Source organism: Entelurus aequoreus, linkage group LG07, assembly GCF_033978785.1.
Source record: "Entelurus aequoreus isolate RoL-2023_Sb linkage group LG07, RoL_Eaeq_v1.1, whole genome shotgun sequence".
In the NCBI taxonomy this organism is placed as follows: domain Eukaryota; kingdom Metazoa; phylum Chordata; class Actinopteri; order Syngnathiformes; family Syngnathidae; genus Entelurus; species Entelurus aequoreus.
The window spans coordinates 28452319-28473429 of NC_084737.1; the positions used below are offsets into that span (position 1 = coordinate 28452319).

The window sequence follows — 21111 nt, forward strand, 5'->3', positions numbered from 1 at the left end:
TGAAGGATATGGATAATAAGGCATATCCCTGATGTGCTTTCAACAGAGAAACAGCATTTCCAGTCTAGAACGGACATACTTAGACTTAGACTTAGACTTCCTTTTTATTGTCATTCAAATTTGAACTTTACAGTACAGATAAGAACAACATTTCGTTACATAACTCATTCTCTTTCTATGCCACATCAATGTGGACCCCGACTTAAACAAGTTGAAAAACTTATTCGGGTGTTACCATTTAGTGGTCAATTGTACGGAATATGTACTTCACTGTGCAACCTACTAATAAAAGTCTCAATCAATCAATCAATACATCAGCTCATGGTAGTGCAGAATAAAAAAGCAATAAGGTGCATATATAAATAAATTAATAGGTTACTGTACAGATAAATATATTGCACTTTTTCATATGCATCCACGTTTATGGATATATGTTATATTGTCTTTTTTATTCCAGCGAGTTAATCCATTTTGGGGGGAGTTGAGGGGATATTTATGATGCGTTCAAGAGTCTTACGGCTTGAGGGAAGAAGCTGTTACAGAACCTGGAAGTTCTGCTTCGGAGGCTGCGGAACCTCTTTCTAGAGTCCAGCAGTGAAAACAGTCCTTGGTGGGGGTGGGAGGAGTCTTTGCAGATTTTCTGAGCCCTGGTCAGGCAGCGTCTTTTTGCGATCTCCTGGATAGGAGGAAGAGGAGTCCTGATGATCTTTTCCGCCGTCCTCACCACTCTCTGGAGAGACTTCCAGTCTGAGGCATTGCAGGCTCCAGTCCAGACAGAGATGCTGTTGGTCAGTAGGCTCTCTATAGTGCCTCTGTAGAATGTGCTGAGAACGGGGGGAGGGAGCTGTGCTCTTTTCATCCAACGCAAAAAGTGCATGCGCTGCTGAGCTCTTTTTACAAGAGCTCCGGTGTGTAGGGACCAGGTCATATTGTCAGTTATCTGCACCCCCAGGAACTTGGTGCTGCTTACCATCTCCACCGCTGTGCCGTTGATGAAGAGTGGAGCGTGGCTGGACTGGTGCTTCCTGAAGTCAACGATGATCTCCTTGGTCTTGTCGACATTCAGAACCAGGTTGTTGGTTCTGCACCAGTCACCCAGATGTTTCACCTCTTCCCTGTAGTCCATGTCGTTGTTGTCACGGATGAGGCTGTCGTGTCGTTCGCATACTTCACAATGTGGTTAGTAGTGGACCTGGCGCAGCAGTCATGGGTCATCAACGTGAACAGCAGCGGACTCAGGACGCAGCCCTGGGGGGAGCCGGTGCTCAGGGAGATGGCACTGGAGGTGTTGTTGCCCACTCTCACCGACTGGGGTCTGTCTGTGAGGAAGTCAAGCAGCCAGTTGCATAGGGGGTACTGAATCCAAGGGGGGCCAGTTTGCTCACCAAGTGCTGCGGGATGATGGTGTTGAATGCTGAGCTGAAGTCCAGAAACAACATCCGCACGTGTGTGTCCTTTCCTTCCAGATGTTCTAAGCTCAGGTGGAGTGCAGAGGAGATGACGTCCTCTGTGGAGCGGTTAGGGTGATAAGCAAACTGGTATGGGTCGAATGTGGGGGGAAGTCTGGAGACAATGTATTCCTTTACCAGCCTCTCGAAGCACTTCATTATGATGGGGGTGAGTGCAACGGGGCTAAAATCATTGAGGGAGGAGATTGTGGGTTTTTTAGGCACTGGAATGATTGTGGCCGTCTTAAAACATGATGGTACCACAGCCTGGGTCAGCGAGATGTTGAAGATGTCTGTGAGAACCCCAGCCAGCTGGTCTGCACATCCCTTAAGCACCTTGCCCGGAATGTCATCAGGTCCCGGTGCTTTCCGGGGGTTCACTCTCCTCAGGGTTTTCCGGACATCCGCAATGTCCAGGTTGAGCGGCTCTGCCTCTGTCAATTTTCACTTCCATTGTTCATAGACTTTAAAATATATTATACTTTATAGTTACAATATGTATTTCTGTGTTCCCAAAGGATATGGCTTTGTTGACTTTGACAATCCAGCCTCAGCTCAGAAGGCAGTGACGGCGTTGAAGGCGGCGGGCGTGCAAGCTCAGATGGCCAAGGTACAAGTTTAAGAATGTAATAAATGCTGTCTTCTTTAAGATACAGTATATATAGATAGATAGACACACACACACACATATATACAGTATATATATATATATATATATATATATATATATATATATATATATACACACACACACACACATATATATATATATATATACATACACACACACATATACATACATACATATATACATACATACCGTATTTTTCGGACTGTAAGTCGCAGTTTTTTTCATCGTTTTGCCGGGGGTACGACTTATACCCAGGAGCGACTTAAGTGTGAAATTAACTCATTACCGTAAAATATCAAATAATATTATTTAGCTCATTCACGTAAGAGACTAGACGTATAAGATTTCATCGGATTTAGCGATTAGGAGTGACAGATTGTTTGGTAAACGTATAGCATGTTCTATATGTTATAGTTATTTGAATGACTCTTACCATAATATGTTACGTTAACATACCAGGCACATTCTCAGTTGGTTATTTATGCGTCATATAACGTACACTTATTCAGCCTGTTGTTCACTATTCTTTATTTATTTTAAATTGCCTTTCAAATGTGTATTCTTGGTGTTGGGTTTTATCAAATACATTTCCCCAAAAAATGCGACTTATACTCCAGTGCGACTTATATATGTTTTTGTCCTTCTTTATTATGCATTTTCGGCCGGTGCGACTTTTACTCCGGAGCGACTTATACTCCGAAAAATAGGGTACATACATACATACATGCACACATATATACAAACACATATATACAAACACATACACATACACACATATAAGGACTGTTGTTGATTCGATGTTGATGTGTTAAAACTTCTTTCTTGTTTAAAAGCTACATACAATATTACTTTTCTTTGTTTATGCACATAATAAATATGAATCAAGTGTTTGGATGTTTTTTATTTTATTTAGCTTTTATTTAACCAGGTAAAAAATCCCATTGAGATCAAAGATCTCTTTTCCAAGGGAGACCTGGCCAAGAGGGCAGCAGCAATGTTACATTAAAAACAGTAAACAACACATAAAACATCAAATTTACAACATTAAAACTTGCTCACATGACACATGTGCATACAGACAAGGTAGACTGCAATCCTTTCACAGAAGCTTTAAACTCATTCAATGTAACAAGGGTTTGAAGTTGAATATTCGATTGTACAAACGTAGGTTATTCCAAGCCTTCGGTGCTGAAAACCTAAATGCTTTCTTGCCCAGTTCAGTTCTTACTTTGGGAACGACAAATTGCAGAACATTCATTGAACGAAGATTGTGACTTCCTTGTTTCCTTCCCACCTTCTACCTTCCTAGTCACGTCCGTTGTGTCCTTGGGCAAGACACTTCACCCTTTGCCTCTGATGGCTGCTGGTTAGCTCCTTGCATGGCAGCTCCCTCCATCAGTGTGTGAATGTGTGTGTGAATGGGTAAATGTGGAAATACTGTCAAAGCGCTTTGAGTACCTTAAAGGTAGAAAAGCGCTATACAAGTATAACCCATTTATCATTTATCATTTGTTAAAAGACAAGACAGATAAGATGGAGTGATACCCAGAATGGTTTTGTAGATGAACACATACCAATGATTGAGGCGTCGAGCACATAACGATGTCCAGTTAACCATTGAGTATAACATGCAATCGTGAGTAAGGGGAGCGCAGTTGGTGATGAATCTCAGTGCCCCGTGGTACACACTATCCAGCTTGTGGAGACACCCAGCAGTAGCATTCATGTACAACACATCTCCGTAGTCAATAACAGGTAAAAAGGTTGTTTCCACCAATTTCTGTTTCACAGTAAAAAAAAAAGCAAGACTTGTTTCTATAATAAAATCCCAGTAAAAGTTTCAGTTTTTTTACAATGTGCTCCTTAAAACTCAAGTGGTCATCAATTAAAAATCCTAAATATTTAAAAGCAGATACTAACATAATTTGTTGCCCATTTCTTGTTAAAATGTTCTCACACAGTGCTGATCTTACAGTTTTTGGTGTGGTAAAGAACATACACTTTGTTTTCTCTGCATTTAAAACCAGTTGAAGATAGCAAAGTTGTTCTTTTACTCTGTCAAATGCATATTGTAGATATTTAAAGGCCTTAGCAAGAGTGGGTGCTGTGCAGTATATGACAGTATCATCAGCGTAGAAATGGAAAGTTGAGTTTGGAATATTCTGTCCAAGATTATTTATGTAAATAGTGAATAATAAGGGGCCCAACACAGAACCTTGAGGGACACACTTTTTCACTTGCAGTACGTCCGAGGAGGAATCTTCTATCTGAACAGCCCAAGTTCTACTTGTGAGGTAATTTGCAAACCATGTATGTATTCAAAAAATGATTTAAAGAAGATGCACAGATGAGATGTGTCAATATCACACTTTAAGATGTATTATGTGCATGAACAAAGAACAGTCATATTGTATGTAGCTTCTTAACAAGAAAGAGGTTTTAGCACGTCAACATCGGATCAACAACAGTCCTTTACAATCTCATTAATACCATAGAAATGGCCCACTCTTTCATTTTTCGGACACAATAAAAGGCTTAAATAATTTCAAACAAATATCATTACAATAATTACAACTATAAGTGTTTGTCTGAAGTGTAGTAATCAGATGTGGACGGACGAAGCCCCAGCAGTGCATTTTTATCGAGAAATGCGCGCTCACGTGGCGGGTTTCAATTATTGGCACAACACCGAAGCAGCAAATAATAGATTTAACTGAGTTGTCATGATTGTTGACTCACCTGCTGATGGCATTATACGAGTAAAAATAAAATGTTCCACACATATTACGATGTGGAACATGTTAAAACCACACATTTTGGTTTTGTTTTTGGTGGTAACTTCCGTGTCTCACAAGGAAAAGCATCTGATTGGCTGTCTTGTAATAACTAACCTCCACCCCTATTTCTAAGTACGCCATTAAAGAGCTGTGATTGGACATATTCCAAAGTTGTCCCACCAATTGACAAGACAAAATTAAATAAGATTGTAATTAATTGTGTCATGTTTTTATACGTTAACCAACATGTCAGTTAATTGTGTTATTGTCTTAGTCGACGTGCTTTAGTTTGTTTTGATTAGTTATACTCTACTGCGATGAGGTGGCGACTTGTCCAGGGTGTACCCCGCCTTCCGCCCGATTGTAGCTGAGATAGGCTCCAGCGCCCCCGCGACCCCGAAGGGAATAAGCGGTAGAAAATGGATGGATGGATAGTTATACTCTATTTTTACAAAACCCGAATAAAATTTGTGGGCGGGCATGGCCATGATACATCCAGAAATAGTAGATCTTCCCTTTCCAGCTATAACAACTTCCACAAGATGCTGGAGAATGTCCCTGAGAGTTTTTGTCCAGTCATCAAAACATTTGTGAGGTCAGAGTTTGCTGATGTTGGACCTAAAAGGGGGCTTTCTGGCTCACAAACAGTTCAAGTTCCCGTCAGGGATCTTAAGTTCTTTCTCACCATACTCATCCAAGCATGCATTTATTAACCTTGGTCTGTACACTGTGTTGTAGAAAAGGGCCCAAGACACGGTAGAAAGCAAACAACTGGCCTAAGGATGTAGAATTAAGATCCAAGTCTAACTCATTCCCCGATTGATTAATCAATTTAATTTTGATCATAAAGGGCATGAAAAACTAAATTGGATGTATTAAAACACTTGCAAACTTGATAGTGCAAGCAAAGCTAAGCTTGTGCGCGAGGATTGCGTCTCTTAAATGGGCAAAGTAGAGAGCTCAATCCATTTAGCTTGTTTGTCTTCATGCATATGCAGAATATATGCTGATTATTAGAACACCCACAATACTGAGAGGAGGAGAAGATCCAAAGATAATCATTTAGCACTTGCGATGTAAATAATCAACATTAGAACGGTTCTGCAGTTGCTTGATGACTTAAGGACTGATTAAAACCAATTCAAATGATTAATTTTAGTGTCTGATGGTGTTTTTTTTGTTTTGCATTTGTTTTTTTTCATAGAGCAGATACATTATTGAAATTACATGAAAAAACCTCATGTTTTCATGCATGCTTACATGCATTTCTAGATCATTCCAGACGCACCATCATGACACCAGTGCCTCCCAAAGCGCACTTTTGGCTTGCTAAAGATAGGTTCTGTTCACACTTCTAAAGCATATATCGCCCAAAAAAGGTGGTGTGTCCTACATATTTTACGACATAACAAAACAGTACAGGTTGGACCATTGGAGCACGCCAAAACTTCATCTAAATAGTGCAGTCTGCACCGCTTTTGCACTTATTGTCAATTGTACACACAGTCTTAGTAAATCACCTGCAGCACGCCCACTAATAGTGTACCCACTTTTATAGTTTGCACACGCCATTTAGATATTTGGATCTTTGCAGATCAGGCCCATAGTGTATATTTTTTTGAGCTGCATCAGGCGCTTCACTGTTGTTATACAAGGCACACTGCACAACAATATGCCAATTAAGGTGCTACTCATGCATATGTGTTTGTTTAAACAGATGTGCTGCTTGGGTGTTGGCTTGAGGGTATTTATGGGTTCTAATGCACTGCAGAATACGTGGGAGCACAACCAGCACTCTATAAATGCACACAGGTACAAGTGTGTATGATGTGCATTGTGCATGTGTGTGTGTCATGCTTCATAGTGGCGGCAGCGCTAGGGGAGCGTTTCTCCGTACAAAAGAGCTGCCTGTTCTCCCTGGTGGCATCTGACTCAGTGTCTGAGCAGCTCCCCAGTCAGCAGGGCAAGTGCCCAGCCACCCACCCTGTCAGCACACACAGAATACTAGACAATCACCCAAAGTCCACCGGCTTTCCCTCCACTAGATTATAAATCAGTCTCACACCCTGGGAAAGCTGATCTGCCGTTAAGCTGGATCACTGACATTCATACGGCTTCCCGCTCACAAAACAACTTGATTTTCACCCACTCCTTCACAGTGAGTTTACAAGCAGGCCTATGTTTGCGTCAGATGACTCTGACTCATTGGCGCTTGAAAGCATCAGCAGTGACTCTCCCGTCACTCTCTGTCACAGGCTTGGTGCATGTCTGCCTATTTGCAAGGGGAGGGGATGATGAGGAGGAAGTAGGGACAGGGTGCGCGGGGAGGGGGGGATCACCTTCACTGCAGGTCGCATCCGTCACACGTGCATTACTAATGGGATGGAAATTCATTCACTCTGCGTTTACAAGTTTTTTTTACAGCCTGAAATAATGAATATTCACTGTGGTTACACGGGTTTAAACGCCATGGTAGGAGGGTCCTCATGCCTTGATGGTCAACTTGGTGGTTACTTTTCTTATCATTTAGAGTTTACATTTAGACTAACTGTATCATTGTGTTATTAATGCAAGACCTTGTGCTAGTGCCTGTGCTGAAGGTCAGGACTATCACGTGAAAGAAACAGCATGGTTCCATTTCTGATTTACCACAGAAGCAGCAGCATAAAGTCCCCTTGGTAGGGAAACTACCACTAGTACTTTCCACCCTCTTCAGATTATTTGAGATATTTTCACTGTGTTTTCCACTAAGTGAGAGCACAAAAGGATATTTGATTATCCATGGAGGGAGAGTCACTGGGAAGTAATTAATAATAATAATAATGGATTCGATTTTATATCGCGCTTTTCTATTGTTAGATACTCAAAGCGCTCACAGAAAAGTGGGAACCCATCATTCAGTCACACCTGGTGGTGGTAAGCTACTAGAGATGTCCGATAATATCGGCCTGCCGATATTATCGTCCGATAAATGCTTTAAAATGTCATATCGGAAATTATCGGTATCGTTTTTTTTATTATCGGTATCGTTTTTATTTATTTTTAATTTTTATTATTTTCATTAAATCAACATAAAAAACAGCCCTGCGATGAGGTGGCGACTTGTCCAGGGTGTACCCTGCCTTCTGCCCGATTGTAGCTGAGATAGGCTCCAGCGACCCCGAAGGGAATAAGCTGTAGAAAATGGATGGATGGATGGAACATAAAAAACACAAGATACACTTACAATTAGTGCACCAACCCAAAAAACCTCCCTCCCCCATTTACACTCATTCACACTCATTCACACAAAAGGGTTGTTTCTTTCTGTTATTAATATTCTGGTTCCTACATTATATATCAATATATATCAATACAGTCTGCAAGGGATACAGTCCGTAAGCACACATTATTGGTCCACTAATAGTACTAACCTTTAACAGTTAATTTTACTCATTTTAATTAATTACTAGTTTCTATGTAACTGTTTTTATATTGTTTTACATTCTTTTTTATTCAAGAAAATGTTTTTAATTTATTCATCTTATTTTATTGATTTTTTTAAAAAGGACCTTATCTTCACCATACCTTGTTGTCCAAATTAGGCATAATAATGTGTTAATTCCACGACTGTATGTATCGGTATCGGTAATTAAGAGTTGGACAATATCGGAATATCGGATATCGGCAAAAAAGCCACTATTGGACATCCCTATAAACTACATTTGTAGCCACAGCTACCCTGGGGTAGACTGATGGAAGCGAGGCTGCCAGTTTGCGCCTACAGCCCCTCTGACCACCACCTATCATTCATTCATCATTCATTCACCAGTGTGAGCAGCACTGGGGGCAAGGGTGAAGTGTCCTGCCCAAGGACACAACGGCAGCGATTTGGATGTCAAGAGACGGGGAGCGAACCTGCAACCCTCAGGTTTCTGGCACGGGCGCTCTACCCACTACGCCATGCCGCCCCAATTATGCTATGATATTACATTACCTGGATCATTTACCCTCATCCTTTAAAAGGAGGCCAGTCCTGCACCGTTTGACAATGCCATAACCATGAGTAAGAAAGAGCATGCGAGGCAAAAGCTTCTTTTGCACGAAGATCAGACTTGACACACACATGCACAAAGTGCATTATACACACGGGTACCTGTGTGCAATCAGGCACATAATGCTATCTCGTGTGATGCATAAAACACGTTGACTATTGCTTTTAACACAACAAGGCAGGAGAGTTTAGTCAAACTTCACACTTACAACCTCTATTGCTGCTGTGCCTATCACAAGGCTCTGTCAGTTTCCCCGTCTATTCTCAGCTAGTGTCTGTTTTTTGTTTAAGTCAGTGGTTCTCAAACTCTTCTCAGCAAGTACCACCTCAGAAAACAATTGGCTCTCCAAGTACCACCATAATGACCAACATTAAAATACAGTAGCATGGTAGGCCCAAGTATTCATTAAAAGCAAGACAGAGGTTTTATTTATATGAGTATATTGAACATTTTTGCCACTGTAACATTACACACAGTTTGAACAGTAACACTGTATTTTAATATAGGAAACTAAAACATGTACTTTAATCAAGTGATTCAGTTTGAGAATTACTAGTTTAGGTGTTTGGATCTGAAAAAAATGATTGTTTTGCAAAACAACAACAACAACAACATAAAAAAAACACAACAGATTAAAGATAAGCCTACTCTCCACCTCAGGTTAACAAGCTACTTATACAACCACTTTGTTTTAAAAGATAATTGTATTCCTAATTGAACTTTTAGAACTGACTGAGTGGCTTGCAGTGTGACCCCAAGATGCAGGCAGAATGCAGGTAAAAGTATTTTAATGACCAAAAGAAAACTAGTGCAGATAGGGAGTGCACAAAACTCTACACTTGTAGAGGTATTCAAAAATAAAGCTAAGCAGGTCGAGCAGGCACAATGCAATGCAATGCAATGATCCAGCCCTGTCCTTTGTACATATGGCTGGCATTTAAAGAAGCTCTCTGATTGGCAACCAAGGACAGGTGTCGGAGCCAGCACTCAGTGAAGCACACAGACAATGGAAAATAGAAATAAGAGCGCTTGCTGGAACAAAAATAACACCAAAATATGAAAATATTAAATCCCAGTCCAACACTGTCATGAAGGGTCATGGCATGTACACTTTTTATACGATCCATCCCTTTATCAGTTTGCAGGTTCCTTGTTGAAGACCCCTTATTTAAACTGTCAGCATCACTCAGCAAACTTAACACAACAGGTGGATGACAGAACAACTACTACTACAGGGAAAGGTGCTACACAACAAGTAACGCCTACAATTACGCATAACTTCAACAACTGTTTAAAAGAGTGTCGCAAGGCATGCTGGGAAGCCAATTACGAACTCATGTTTATGATGAGTATATGTCAACTTTACTGTCATGCACTAATGGATGGGTGTTACAGTCCAACAGATGGCCATCTTTATTCTCGTGTTCTCTTCTCTGTAACGCCGTACACCATCTAAGACAGGGGTCGGCAACCTTTACCACTCAAAGAGCCATTTTGACCCGTTTCACAAATTAAAGAAAATAATGGGAGCCACAAAACTCTTTTGAAATTTAAAATGAAATAACACTGCATACAAAGTTTTTTTTTCTTTGTGCTATGTATAAACCAGGGGTCTCAGACACCCGGCCCGCACCTTAATATGAAAATTTAATGTTAGTGCGGCCCGCAAATTTTATATGAATGCCGCTTGACAGCGTCATACTTGCCAACCATCCCGATTTTTCCGGGAGACTCCCGAATTTCAGGGCAACTATTCTCACGAATGTCTGTTGATTTTCACCCAACAACAATAATAAGGGCGTGCCGTGATGGCACTGCCTCTACAACCTGTACAAACAGCGTGCCAGCCCAGTTACATGTTCTATGCGGCTTCTGCAGACACACATGAGTGACTGCAAGGCATACTTGGTCAACAGCCATACAGGTCACACTAACGGTTCGCCGTATAAACAACTTTAACACTCTTACTAATATGCGCCACACTGTGAATCTACACCAAACAAGAATGACAAACACATTTCGGGAGAACATCCGCACTGTAACACAACATAAACACAACAGAACAAATACCCAGAATCCCATGCATCCCTTACTCTTCCGGGCTACATTATACACCCCCGCTACCACCAAACCTGCCCCCCCACACATCAACCCGCCCTTCCGTGCGTCGGTTGAGGTGGGCTGGGTTTGGTGGTAGCGGGGGTGTATAATGTAGCCCGGAAGATTAGGGATGCATGGGATTCTGGGTATTTGTTCTGTTGTGTTTATGTTGTGTTACGGTGCGGATGTTCTCCCGAAATGTGTTTGTCATTCTTGTTTGGTGTGGGTTCACAGTGTGGCGCATATTAGCAAGAGGGTTAAAGTTGTTTATACGGCCACCCTCAGTGTGACCTGTATGGCTGTTGACCAAGTATGCCTTGCAGTCACTTACGTGTGTAAGCAGAGGCCGCATACAACATGTGACTGGGCCGGCACACAGATAGTATGGTGAAAAAGCAGACGCGACGACAGGTTGTAGAGGACGCTAAAGGCAGTGCCTTCACGGCACGCCTTCAATGTTGTTGTCCGGGTGATAATCGGAGAATGTTTGCCCCGGGAGATTTCCGGGAGAGGTATTGAAATCCGGAAGTCTCCCGGAAAAATCGGGAGGGTCGGCAAGTATGCAGCTGAGCCGCATCAGAGTGATAAAAGAGCCGTATGCGGCTCCGTAGCCGCGGGTTGCCGACCCCTGATCTAAGAGGTCCACATTCCTTTTCAATTGAAGACGTTGAGATGTGAAATGTGATCGTGACCCTAATTTACTTCCAGCAACAGGAGCAGGATCCCACCAATTTGTACATTTCCAACCTGCCGCTTTCTATGGATGAGCAGGAGCTGGAAAACATGCTGAAGCCTTTCAGTCAGGCCATTTCCACACGCATCCTGCGGGACGCTAATGGAAGCAGTCGAGGCGTGGGCTTTGCCAGGTACCATCTCTGGATATTCAATCACTTCCAATCTTAAAATAACCCGCTCACCATGTGTGTGCTAAACACTGAGCAAAACAAGCAACACTACTCTTTTTTTCTTTTAGGATGGAGTCGACAGAGAAATGTGAGGCCATCATCCAACATTTTAATGGAAAATATATTAAGACTCCACCTGGGGTGTCAGGTGAGTGCTTGTTGTTTTGGTCTGTCCACGTCAGTGACTTTTTGTGGTCCGAGGGTTAAGAACAAGTTCCGTTCCTAGGCCTTGATGTAAGATATACTGTAAGTTCTGAGTGTAAGTCGGAACGTATATCTGAATTCTACCTACAGTGAGTTAAGACCTAAGTTACTCACGCTGTACGCAGAACATATGAATGACATAAGAAACAGTAACAAAGGTATTACCGGTAAATACAGGAATAGAACAAAATGGTAATACAAAACCTTTACTTTAATGCTGTTGTCTTGTCACTGGAGCAGAGACACGCCTATTTGTAGGAGGAAGGGTCAATAATGAGACCACTACACTGCTTAGTTATCAATGTACATTTAATAGTAGAAGATCTTTCCACATGTTTAAAGATACCATCTTTATCCTTGATGATGGTCGCGGCATGTAATGGGCTTGAAATGCAACCAATGTTGATTTCTCCACTGTGCGTTTTACTCATTTCACTTCACTTTACTTTTCTTTAACACGCTGCCACCAGAAGAGTCTACCTCAAGACGTAATAAAAGTTAAAGTTGAAAAGAAAAAAATACCTGAAAAGAACTGTGTATGACTCCGCCTACGTATTCTTCCGCCGCACACATCCCTAGATGTTCATTTTGTGCAGTTTTAATAGTTATTGTGAGTGCATTCGTAACCACAAAAGGTTGTAGAGCGACATGAACATTAATACAAAGGCACTAAAGCAAATGCAAACGCTTGACAAAATTCTAAGACAAGAAGAACTATACCAACACAAGCACATAAATGGTCTGTATTTATTTAAGGTGCTTCCTGTGACTGTTTTGCTTTTTTGTGCACTTCTCTGCTGTACTGTTTTTGTCATTGAATACATTTTACCTGCACTTTGCTGGTCGTGTCTGCATCCTGGGGTCCAACAACACCAAACATGGAACAAACGTCCCACTAATGGAAATAATATTGCAATACAAAGCAGACAAGACAATTCCTGTTTACAAATATTTCTGGAAAAAAAGATGAAATTCTCACACGGGCCCAAATTTCCAGTCAATTAAAATTCTGTGTTAAAACTGCAGTCTGGACTTTCACACAGTATGTTTATTTTGTACATACTTGTAATGCTCCGTTCTAGTGCCACCAGAGCCCTTGTTATGTAAGTTTGCGGACGGAGGCCAGAAGAAGCGCCAAAGTCAAGGAAAATATCTGCAAAATGGCCGAAGCTGGACCAGAGATGGCGAGACTGTGAGTTTTGTTTCTTTTGACGTCGAGTGTGTGAGTCTTGCATGGACACTTAGTCATTTTCCCTGCAGGGAGGAATGACCCTCACGTACGACCCCACCACAGCCTTACAGAATGGGTCAGTAACACCAACACACACACTCCAAAGAGAACGGATGACTAAGAACTATCATGTGTGTAGGTTCTACTCCTCTCCTTACAGCATGGCTCCTAACCGCATGCTGGGGCCCACCTCGCTCTCTCCTTACATGCACTCGCCTGTGTCCACCTACCAGGTGCGTGTCACTCTCACGTCTTACCAGATCTCTTTTGTAGATATAGCATGATCTTGTTTTGTGCCATGCCAGATACACAACCCATCCTGGCTGCACCACCAGTCATACATCATGCCGCCCACTGTGAGTATCGCATATCTCTTACCTACGTGTACTTTTTCTTTGCGTTTCATTCATGTGAATGGATTCCAATAGGGAGCAGTCTTGACGCCAGGGATGGAGCACACCATGTCTATCCAGCCCACGTCGATGATGGGGCCCCTGGCACAGCAGCTCAGCCACCTGTCCTTAGGCAGCAGTGGCACGGTCAGTAATATGCACAATGTTACAGAACTAGCTCACACACCTTGGATCATTATCAGGAGGGTTCTGCCTTAATATGAAGCAATCATAGAAATAGATGGATTTTGTGATGTGTTGTTTTCTTTCATGGTATATTATCCATTTGCAACCTTGTTGCTGATTTGCAAGCAGATTAAATTGTGTGCATGTAAATTCACACATTTTCATTTTAAGTTGCAAGTCAAACATAATGGTCTTAAAGGGCAACTGCACTTTTTTGGGAATTTTGCCAATCGTTCACAGTCATAAAAGACATGATGACGGATGTTTGTTTTTTTAATGCATTCTTACTCGTAAATAAAAGTCCGCTTACAGCGGAGCCAATGGGAGGTCCTCTACTCCGCCCATTAAGCACAATTAAAAACCATTCAAAAAGCGCCAACAATACTCCATTTACATTTCGTGATCAAGGGGAGTGATCAACCAAAACACCTGTTGGGAACACTAATTGCTAAACTAAGACAGGTGAGGAGAATCAGTGCCCGTGGAAACCAACAGTAAACAAAAGGAAAGAGGGTGCACCCAGGAAACAGACTAAAACATAGGAAACTACTAAACATAAATCATGCCATGATCCGGGTACGAATCATGACACATTTAAGACACGGAAATGGCGAGAACGATAGGAAAAGACGCTTGAAAAGTCCCCATAATTTGCAACCGTGTCACCGTATGGCAAAAAAAATTATATTTTGGGGTTTTCCAAAAGGACATTTCAAAATTAGCTCTCTAACGCCTCCTTTAAAAAGAGAAAACATTAGCCCGTCCTACGAGTTTCATGTGTCGACACGATAACCGCAGGAGACGTCTATCATGAGAGGACACACATAGATGTTTCCGGAACACATACCTGACAACAAACAGGAAGTCGGCCATCATGGTTTCCATCTTACATTTCGCGGCGAAAAAAAGTAGTCGTACTTTAACGAACGCCATTAGATAGGGGCGTGGCCTGGCACCAAACATTGCTCCTGTGATTCGCCACAAAACTCGGCTCCACGAATTCAGATCTTGATGTTATTTGGTTGAAATGATGATGATGCCACCCTGAAGTGCCTGATGGGCCAGTACCTGTCCCCACCTACTCGTAGTGGTTGGAGCAAAAACTGCCCCATGTCATCACCGATTCAACTCACATTACTGCACTTTAGCTGATCAGAGACAAATATTAATGTGATGGGGGATGATGAATTGCAAATGACAGGAAGTGGGCATGGCATGGCGCCAAACTTTGATCTGATGATTTGCCACAATATACAAAACGTTAATAACTAAATTTCACAAATCCAGGTCTTGACCCTAATTGCTGCAAATGATGATGACAGTCTGAAGTGGCTTTATTTCATTTTTATTTTATTGTACTTTAATGTATCTTATTAGAGCCTGAGCAGCGGAGCAAGCCCCTCAGGGGCGATGCAGAGCACCGCAAGGGCCCTATTGAAATTGACGCCTTTTTGAGGCCCTTATCATGCACGACAAGTCCCCATATTTAGCAGGCGCGTCAGGTATGGAGAAAGATTTTATATTTTGGGGGTCCCGAAATTTTTGGTGATGGGTCAGGGCATCGGGAAGGACCTGACTGCAAGCGTCATGCGTGCTGCGCGACTCACGTGAACCCTGTGGTGCAATGGAGGCAAGGGCCCGTAAAACGCTGCTCGCAGCTTTCATTTCGTTTGTTAGTTCGCAGTTTCCAGTGAAAAAAACAAAACATTTTTGTACACTTGTCTTCTAAAATGTGACCAGGGTGTACCCCGCCTTCCGCCCGAATGCAGCTGAGATAGGCTCCAGCACCCCCCGCGATCCCAAAAGGGACAAGCGGTAGAAAATGGATGGATGGATGTCTTCTAAAATGATCATTGCAATTATTTTTCAGTATATGCCTGCAAACCCATCTATGCAGGGGACATATGTACCCCACTACACACAAGTGCCTCCTGCCAACATCTCCGTCGAGGTAAGAGCATGTTTGTTGCGTGAAGACATTAGGAAATCCCCTCATGGAGTGTCTCAATGTCAGGAAAGTGCCGTCCAGCCGCCTGTTGCCGTAGAGACACCCACTGAACACACAAACTACTCCTACCAGCATAACAAGTGACGACAACGGTGAGTTTGACGTTCTTTCATTCATAATCAAATATTGTGTTCTGCTGTGAATCTGAAGCATTGTTTGTGTTGTCACATTGTGTCAGATCCCTCCCCGGACTCCATCTGGACTGTTACACAGAAAGAGGACACCACAAACTATTTCACTCCAGCAAAGGTGGACGCTTTGAGGTTTGAATGGACAGAAGGATAAAAAAAACAAAAAAAAAACCCCCACAAACATTCACGACTTATTTTGTTTTCTTCTACGCAAAACATTATTTTGCCTGTTCCATATTGTTGTACATATCTTTTTTTGTGTGTGTGTTTCTTTCTTTATGTGCCCTAAATGTTTAAAAACTATATATAAAAAAAAACAGTTTAAAAGGTAAAGACATTTCTCTTTAGGGTGCAATGGGGCAGAATGGTCGGGTCTGAAACACAAACACAAGAAGGGCTTGTTTCTTTTTAAGATGCAGCAATCTTGACAAGGCTTCAGACAATCACACACGTACACAACACAACAACATCACGTCAACATGGTGCTTGATTGGCCACAAGATTGACTTAAAGCATTCCAGCTGTCCACGTCTAACCATGGCGCACAAACACAGACACACACAAACGAGTGGACTTTCTGCTCTTTTCCACTGTAACGTCTCACTTGGTTTCATATTTGAACAGTCGGCACATCACAAGGTGCGTTTTCTACTTTCTGGTCCTGTTATGGAGAAAAAAAGGACTGACTTTCCCCAGAATCATGTTTTAGTTTCAGTGTTGCTCTGCAGTCAATGTGGACGTGAAGTCAAAAGCTCTGACGTGTTCTACAGAAGACACAATGTTTGCTTCTGCTTTTTTATTATTTAAATGTTTATTTGATTTTATTCATTCATGAGGCTTTTCAGATTGATCCTATTTTTCAAACAAACCTTGATTTTATTTTTGATAGTGTGTTGTGATAGTGACATTTTTGTATGTTTACAGACCTTGTTGTTGTTGTTGGTTTTTTTTTACTTCCTAAAAGGCTTTAATGTGTGTTTCTGTTACAAACGTCATGAACATCAATCAGCTGTGTATGTTTTAATAAGGTTTCCATGCTCGAAACAAACAGACCTCATCCTCACACATTGAGCGTTCTATACAGGCAATATAAGCAGTTTAGTAAGCTGTTCACAGCTGGTACTGTGTCCAAATCTTCTACATCTTCCGTCCAAAGTTTGTTAATCATGTCCAAGGTCTGGCGATCTATGCAATTAATTTATGAGTCCTGACAGATGCAATATAGTGCAGATATTTACACCTCCCGATGGGCCTGGAGTGACAGCATTCAGCGTGTGCTGCGTGAAAAGTGATGTGCGTGTGGTTTTAATTGGAGGATCTGAGCTAGGACGGGTGTTCTCAAAGTGCAGCACACTCGGCGCCCAATTTCCTAGTTTCCATCCGCCATCAGCAGTCTTTTCTTTCTCGCTTTGCTGTTTTCAGGGGCAACATTCACCTTCACGGCAATGCCTTAGATCTCACTGGAAGGGTAGAAAATACAAAGCTGCAGTGATTCCATGTTTTGGGTGGCGCTGGGATTAATGAACTAATGCTCAGCTTTTAGGAAAATCCTTTATCAAATATGACGACATCTGTTCTATCTGCATCCATCATCTCGTTTCATGTTCCGGCGTCTGTGCCAAGATGCCTCTCATCACGTCCCACGCCCGGCTATTAACTTTGTCTTTTTTGGTTTTGTTTATTTTTTTAAATAAATGTTGGCCTCCAGCAAGGAGGTTTGTTTTCACCTGTGTGTTGATGTGCTTTAAAAGAAGGATACAGATGATGCCTGCAGGAGGAGCAAAGCAAAGACAAAGACAAATCTGTTTGAAGACACTTTTCTAATCTCCTTGATCTGCAGACCTTGACTGAGTCGTCCTTTTGAGAACACTTTTTAATCAAAAGTTTTACAAATAGGCCTACTGTATACTTGTAGTTTATACCAAATAGCATGTGAATAGGTGCTCCTGCGTATATTTGAAAGCTCTCTCTATATAAATATATACACTACCGTTCAAAAGTTTGGGGTCACCCAAACAATTTTGTGGAATAGCCTTCATTTCTAAGAACAAGAATAGACTCTCGAGTTTCAGATGAAAGTTCTCTTTTTCTGGCCATTTTGAGCGTTTAATTGACCCCACAACTGTGATGCTCCAGAAACTCAATCTGCTCAAAGGAAGGTCCGTTTTGTAGCTTCTGTAACGAGCTAAACTGTTTTCAGATGTGTGAACATGATTGCACAAGGGTTTTCTAATCATCAATTAGCCTTCTGGGCCAATGAGCAAACACATTGTACCATTAGAACACTGGAGTGATAGTTGCTGGAAATGGGCCTCTATACACCTATGTAGATATTGCACCAAAAACCAGACATTTGCAGCTAGAATAGTCATTTACCACATTAGCAATGTATAGAGTGTATTTCTTTAAAGTTAAGACTAGTTTAAAGTTATCTTCATTGAAAAGTACAGTGCTTTTCCTTCAAAAATAAGGACATTTCAATGTGACCCTAAACTTTTGAACGGTAGTGTATATACACTGTATAAAAATATAAATGTGACACTTTTGTTCACAAATCTGTCTAAATCTGTGTTAGTGAGCACTTCTTCTTCCTTCCATCCTCACAGGTGTGGCATATCAAGATGCTGATTAAACAGCATAATTAATGCACAGGTGTGCCTTAAGCTGTCACAATAAAAGGCCACGCTGAAATGTGCAGTTTTATCCCACAGTACAATGCCGCAGATGTCACAAGTTTTGAGGGAGCCTGCAATTGCCATGCTGACTGCAGGAATGTCCACCAGAGCTGTTGCCCATTAATTGAATGTTCATATCCCTACCATAAGCCGTCTCCAAGGTTGTTTTTTTTAGAGATTTTGGCAGTACATCCAACCGGCCTCACAACCGCAGACCACGTGTAACCACACCAGCCCAGGACCTCCACGTCCAGCATGTGCATCTCCATGATTGTCTGAGACCAGCCGCCCGGACAGCTGCTGCAACAATTGGTTTGAAGAACCAAATAATTTCTGCACAAACTGTGAGAAACCGTCTCAGGGAAGCTCATCTGCATGTGTGTTGTCCTCATCACGGTCTCGACCTGACTGCAGTTCGTCGTCATAACTGACTTTAGTGGGCAAATGCTCACATTCGATGGCGTCTGGCACGTTGGAAAGGTATAGATGGGCAGGGGTATGTTATGGACAACGAGCGCAAGAGCATTTTATTGATGGCATTTTGCAGAAATACCGTGACGAGATCCTGAGGCCCATTATTGTGCTATTCACCCAAGACCATCTCTTCATGACTGCACGGCCCCATGTTGCAAGGATCTGTACACAATTCCTGGAAGCTGAAAACATCCCAGTTCTTGCATGGCCAGCATACTCACCAAACATGTCACCCATTGAGCATGTTTGGCAAGAAATGCTCACTAACACAGATTTGTGAACAATATTTGAGAGGAACAGGTATTTTGTGTATATAATAAAAGATTTAGATATTTGAGTTTAACTTGTGTAAAATGGGAGCAAAAACGAAAGTGTTGCGTTTATTTTTTTGTTCAGTTTATATATATATATATATATATATATATATATATATATATATATATATATATATATATATATATATATATATATATATATATATATATATAGCTGTCAAACAATTATATCACACTTTTGCATTTTGATTATTTGCACTTAATCCAAATCAAATGTATTTATATAGCACTTTTCATACACAGGCAAGTGACAAACACAAAGTGCTGTACAAAACAAAATAGAAGCGATGAAAAAATACACACAATCACATTCACACACACGCACACACACACACTCACAGCACTATTGACAATAACAAAACATGGCATGGCACTGAGGATTTTAGAGAAAACACCACCTTTGAGGCGTCCACACTGGAGAATAACTCAAATTAACGCCATTTAAATAAATATATATACAGGTATATATATATATATATATAAATATATATATATATATATATAGTATAAAACATGATAAAATATATGTAAAAATAAAAATACTAATATAAATATTACAATAACAATAAAAACATAACATTTAGAGAACAATAGTAATATTATTAAGATAGAAAACAACACAATAAAATAATAATTAAAAAAACATAAGTCTTTAACGTGATCCGTAAAAAGCTTGATTAAAAGGTGCATCTTTAGAATTTTTTATATTTTATATTATATATTGTTTTATATTATATACTATTATTTCAGGCTTTCTGGCAGACTGTTCCACAGGTGGGGGCCATAGTGGCTAAATGCCGCCTTACCGTGGGTCTTTGTTCTGGTATTTGGTAAAGCTAAAAGGCCAGAGGAACTCAGGATCCGCGAAGGTTGATACGACAAAAGCAGGTTAGATAGATAATAATGCGCAAGGCCATTAAAACATTTAAAAACTAATAATAGAACTATAAAATTGACCCTGAAGCTGACGGGAAGCCAATGCAGCGACTTTAAAACTGGTGTAAGTGCTCCCGCCCTCCGGTCCTTGTCAGCACGCATGCAGCTGAGTTTTGTAATAATTGCAGACTTCAGATATTCTTTTTAGGAAGGCCAGAGAGCAAGGATTTACAATAGTCTAAAGGATAAGAAATAAAAGCATTCATTAGCACCTCCGTGTTGGCCTGAGAGAGAAACGGGCTATGTTCTTAAGATGACAAAAAACATTTTTGTAAATAAAAGTCAGCTTGGAGTCAAAAGTCACGCTCACATTTTTATAGACTGTGTTGGTTTAAAATCTTGTAATTTCAGTAAAGGTATCTCCCTCGGGTCTTCAGGGCCTAAAACTAAAACCTCTGTTTTGTCCTGGTTGAGCTGTAGGAAATTCACTGCCATCCATGACTTGTAGTCTACAATGCAGTTAAAGAGGGTATCTATTAGTCCTGTGTCATCAGGAGTCATCAATGTGTATCATCAGCTTCACTGTGGAAACTGTTGCCGTGTCTCCTCATGATGTCCTCTACAGCAGTGGTGCCCAACCTTTTTGTAACTGCGGACCGGTCAACGCTTGAAAATTTGTCCCACGGGGGGGGGGGGGGGGGGGG

General features: G+C 41.3%; 1 protein-coding gene across 4 annotated transcripts in view; it reads left to right on the plus strand.

Annotated features, from left to right (window-relative positions):
• LOC133653644 (RNA-binding motif, single-stranded-interacting protein 2-like) overlaps nucleotides 1–17771 on the plus strand; it is a 51012-nt gene extending 33241 nt beyond the window's left edge. For 2 of the 4 annotated variants that reach the window (XM_062053159.1, XM_062053162.1), the window contains 10 exons: nucleotides 1967–2058; nucleotides 11699–11856; nucleotides 11964–12043; nucleotides 13182–13291; nucleotides 13360–13406; nucleotides 13470–13563; nucleotides 13636–13686; nucleotides 13759–13869; nucleotides 15779–16008; nucleotides 16095–17771. In XM_062053159.1, the coding sequence (XP_061909143.1) occupies nucleotides 1967–2058; nucleotides 11699–11856; nucleotides 11964–12043; nucleotides 13182–13291; nucleotides 13360–13406; nucleotides 13470–13563; nucleotides 13636–13686; nucleotides 13759–13869; nucleotides 15779–16000 (965 nt within the window). In that variant the 3' untranslated portion in view covers nucleotides 16001–16008; nucleotides 16095–17771. The remainder of the gene's footprint in view (nucleotides 1–1966; nucleotides 2059–11698; nucleotides 11857–11963; nucleotides 12044–13181; nucleotides 13292–13359; nucleotides 13407–13469; nucleotides 13564–13635; nucleotides 13687–13758; nucleotides 13870–15778; nucleotides 16009–16094) is intronic. The other 2 variants (XM_062053160.1, XM_062053161.1) reach the window with 2 other exon arrangements.
• Nucleotides 17772–21111: the final 3340 nt, after the last annotated feature.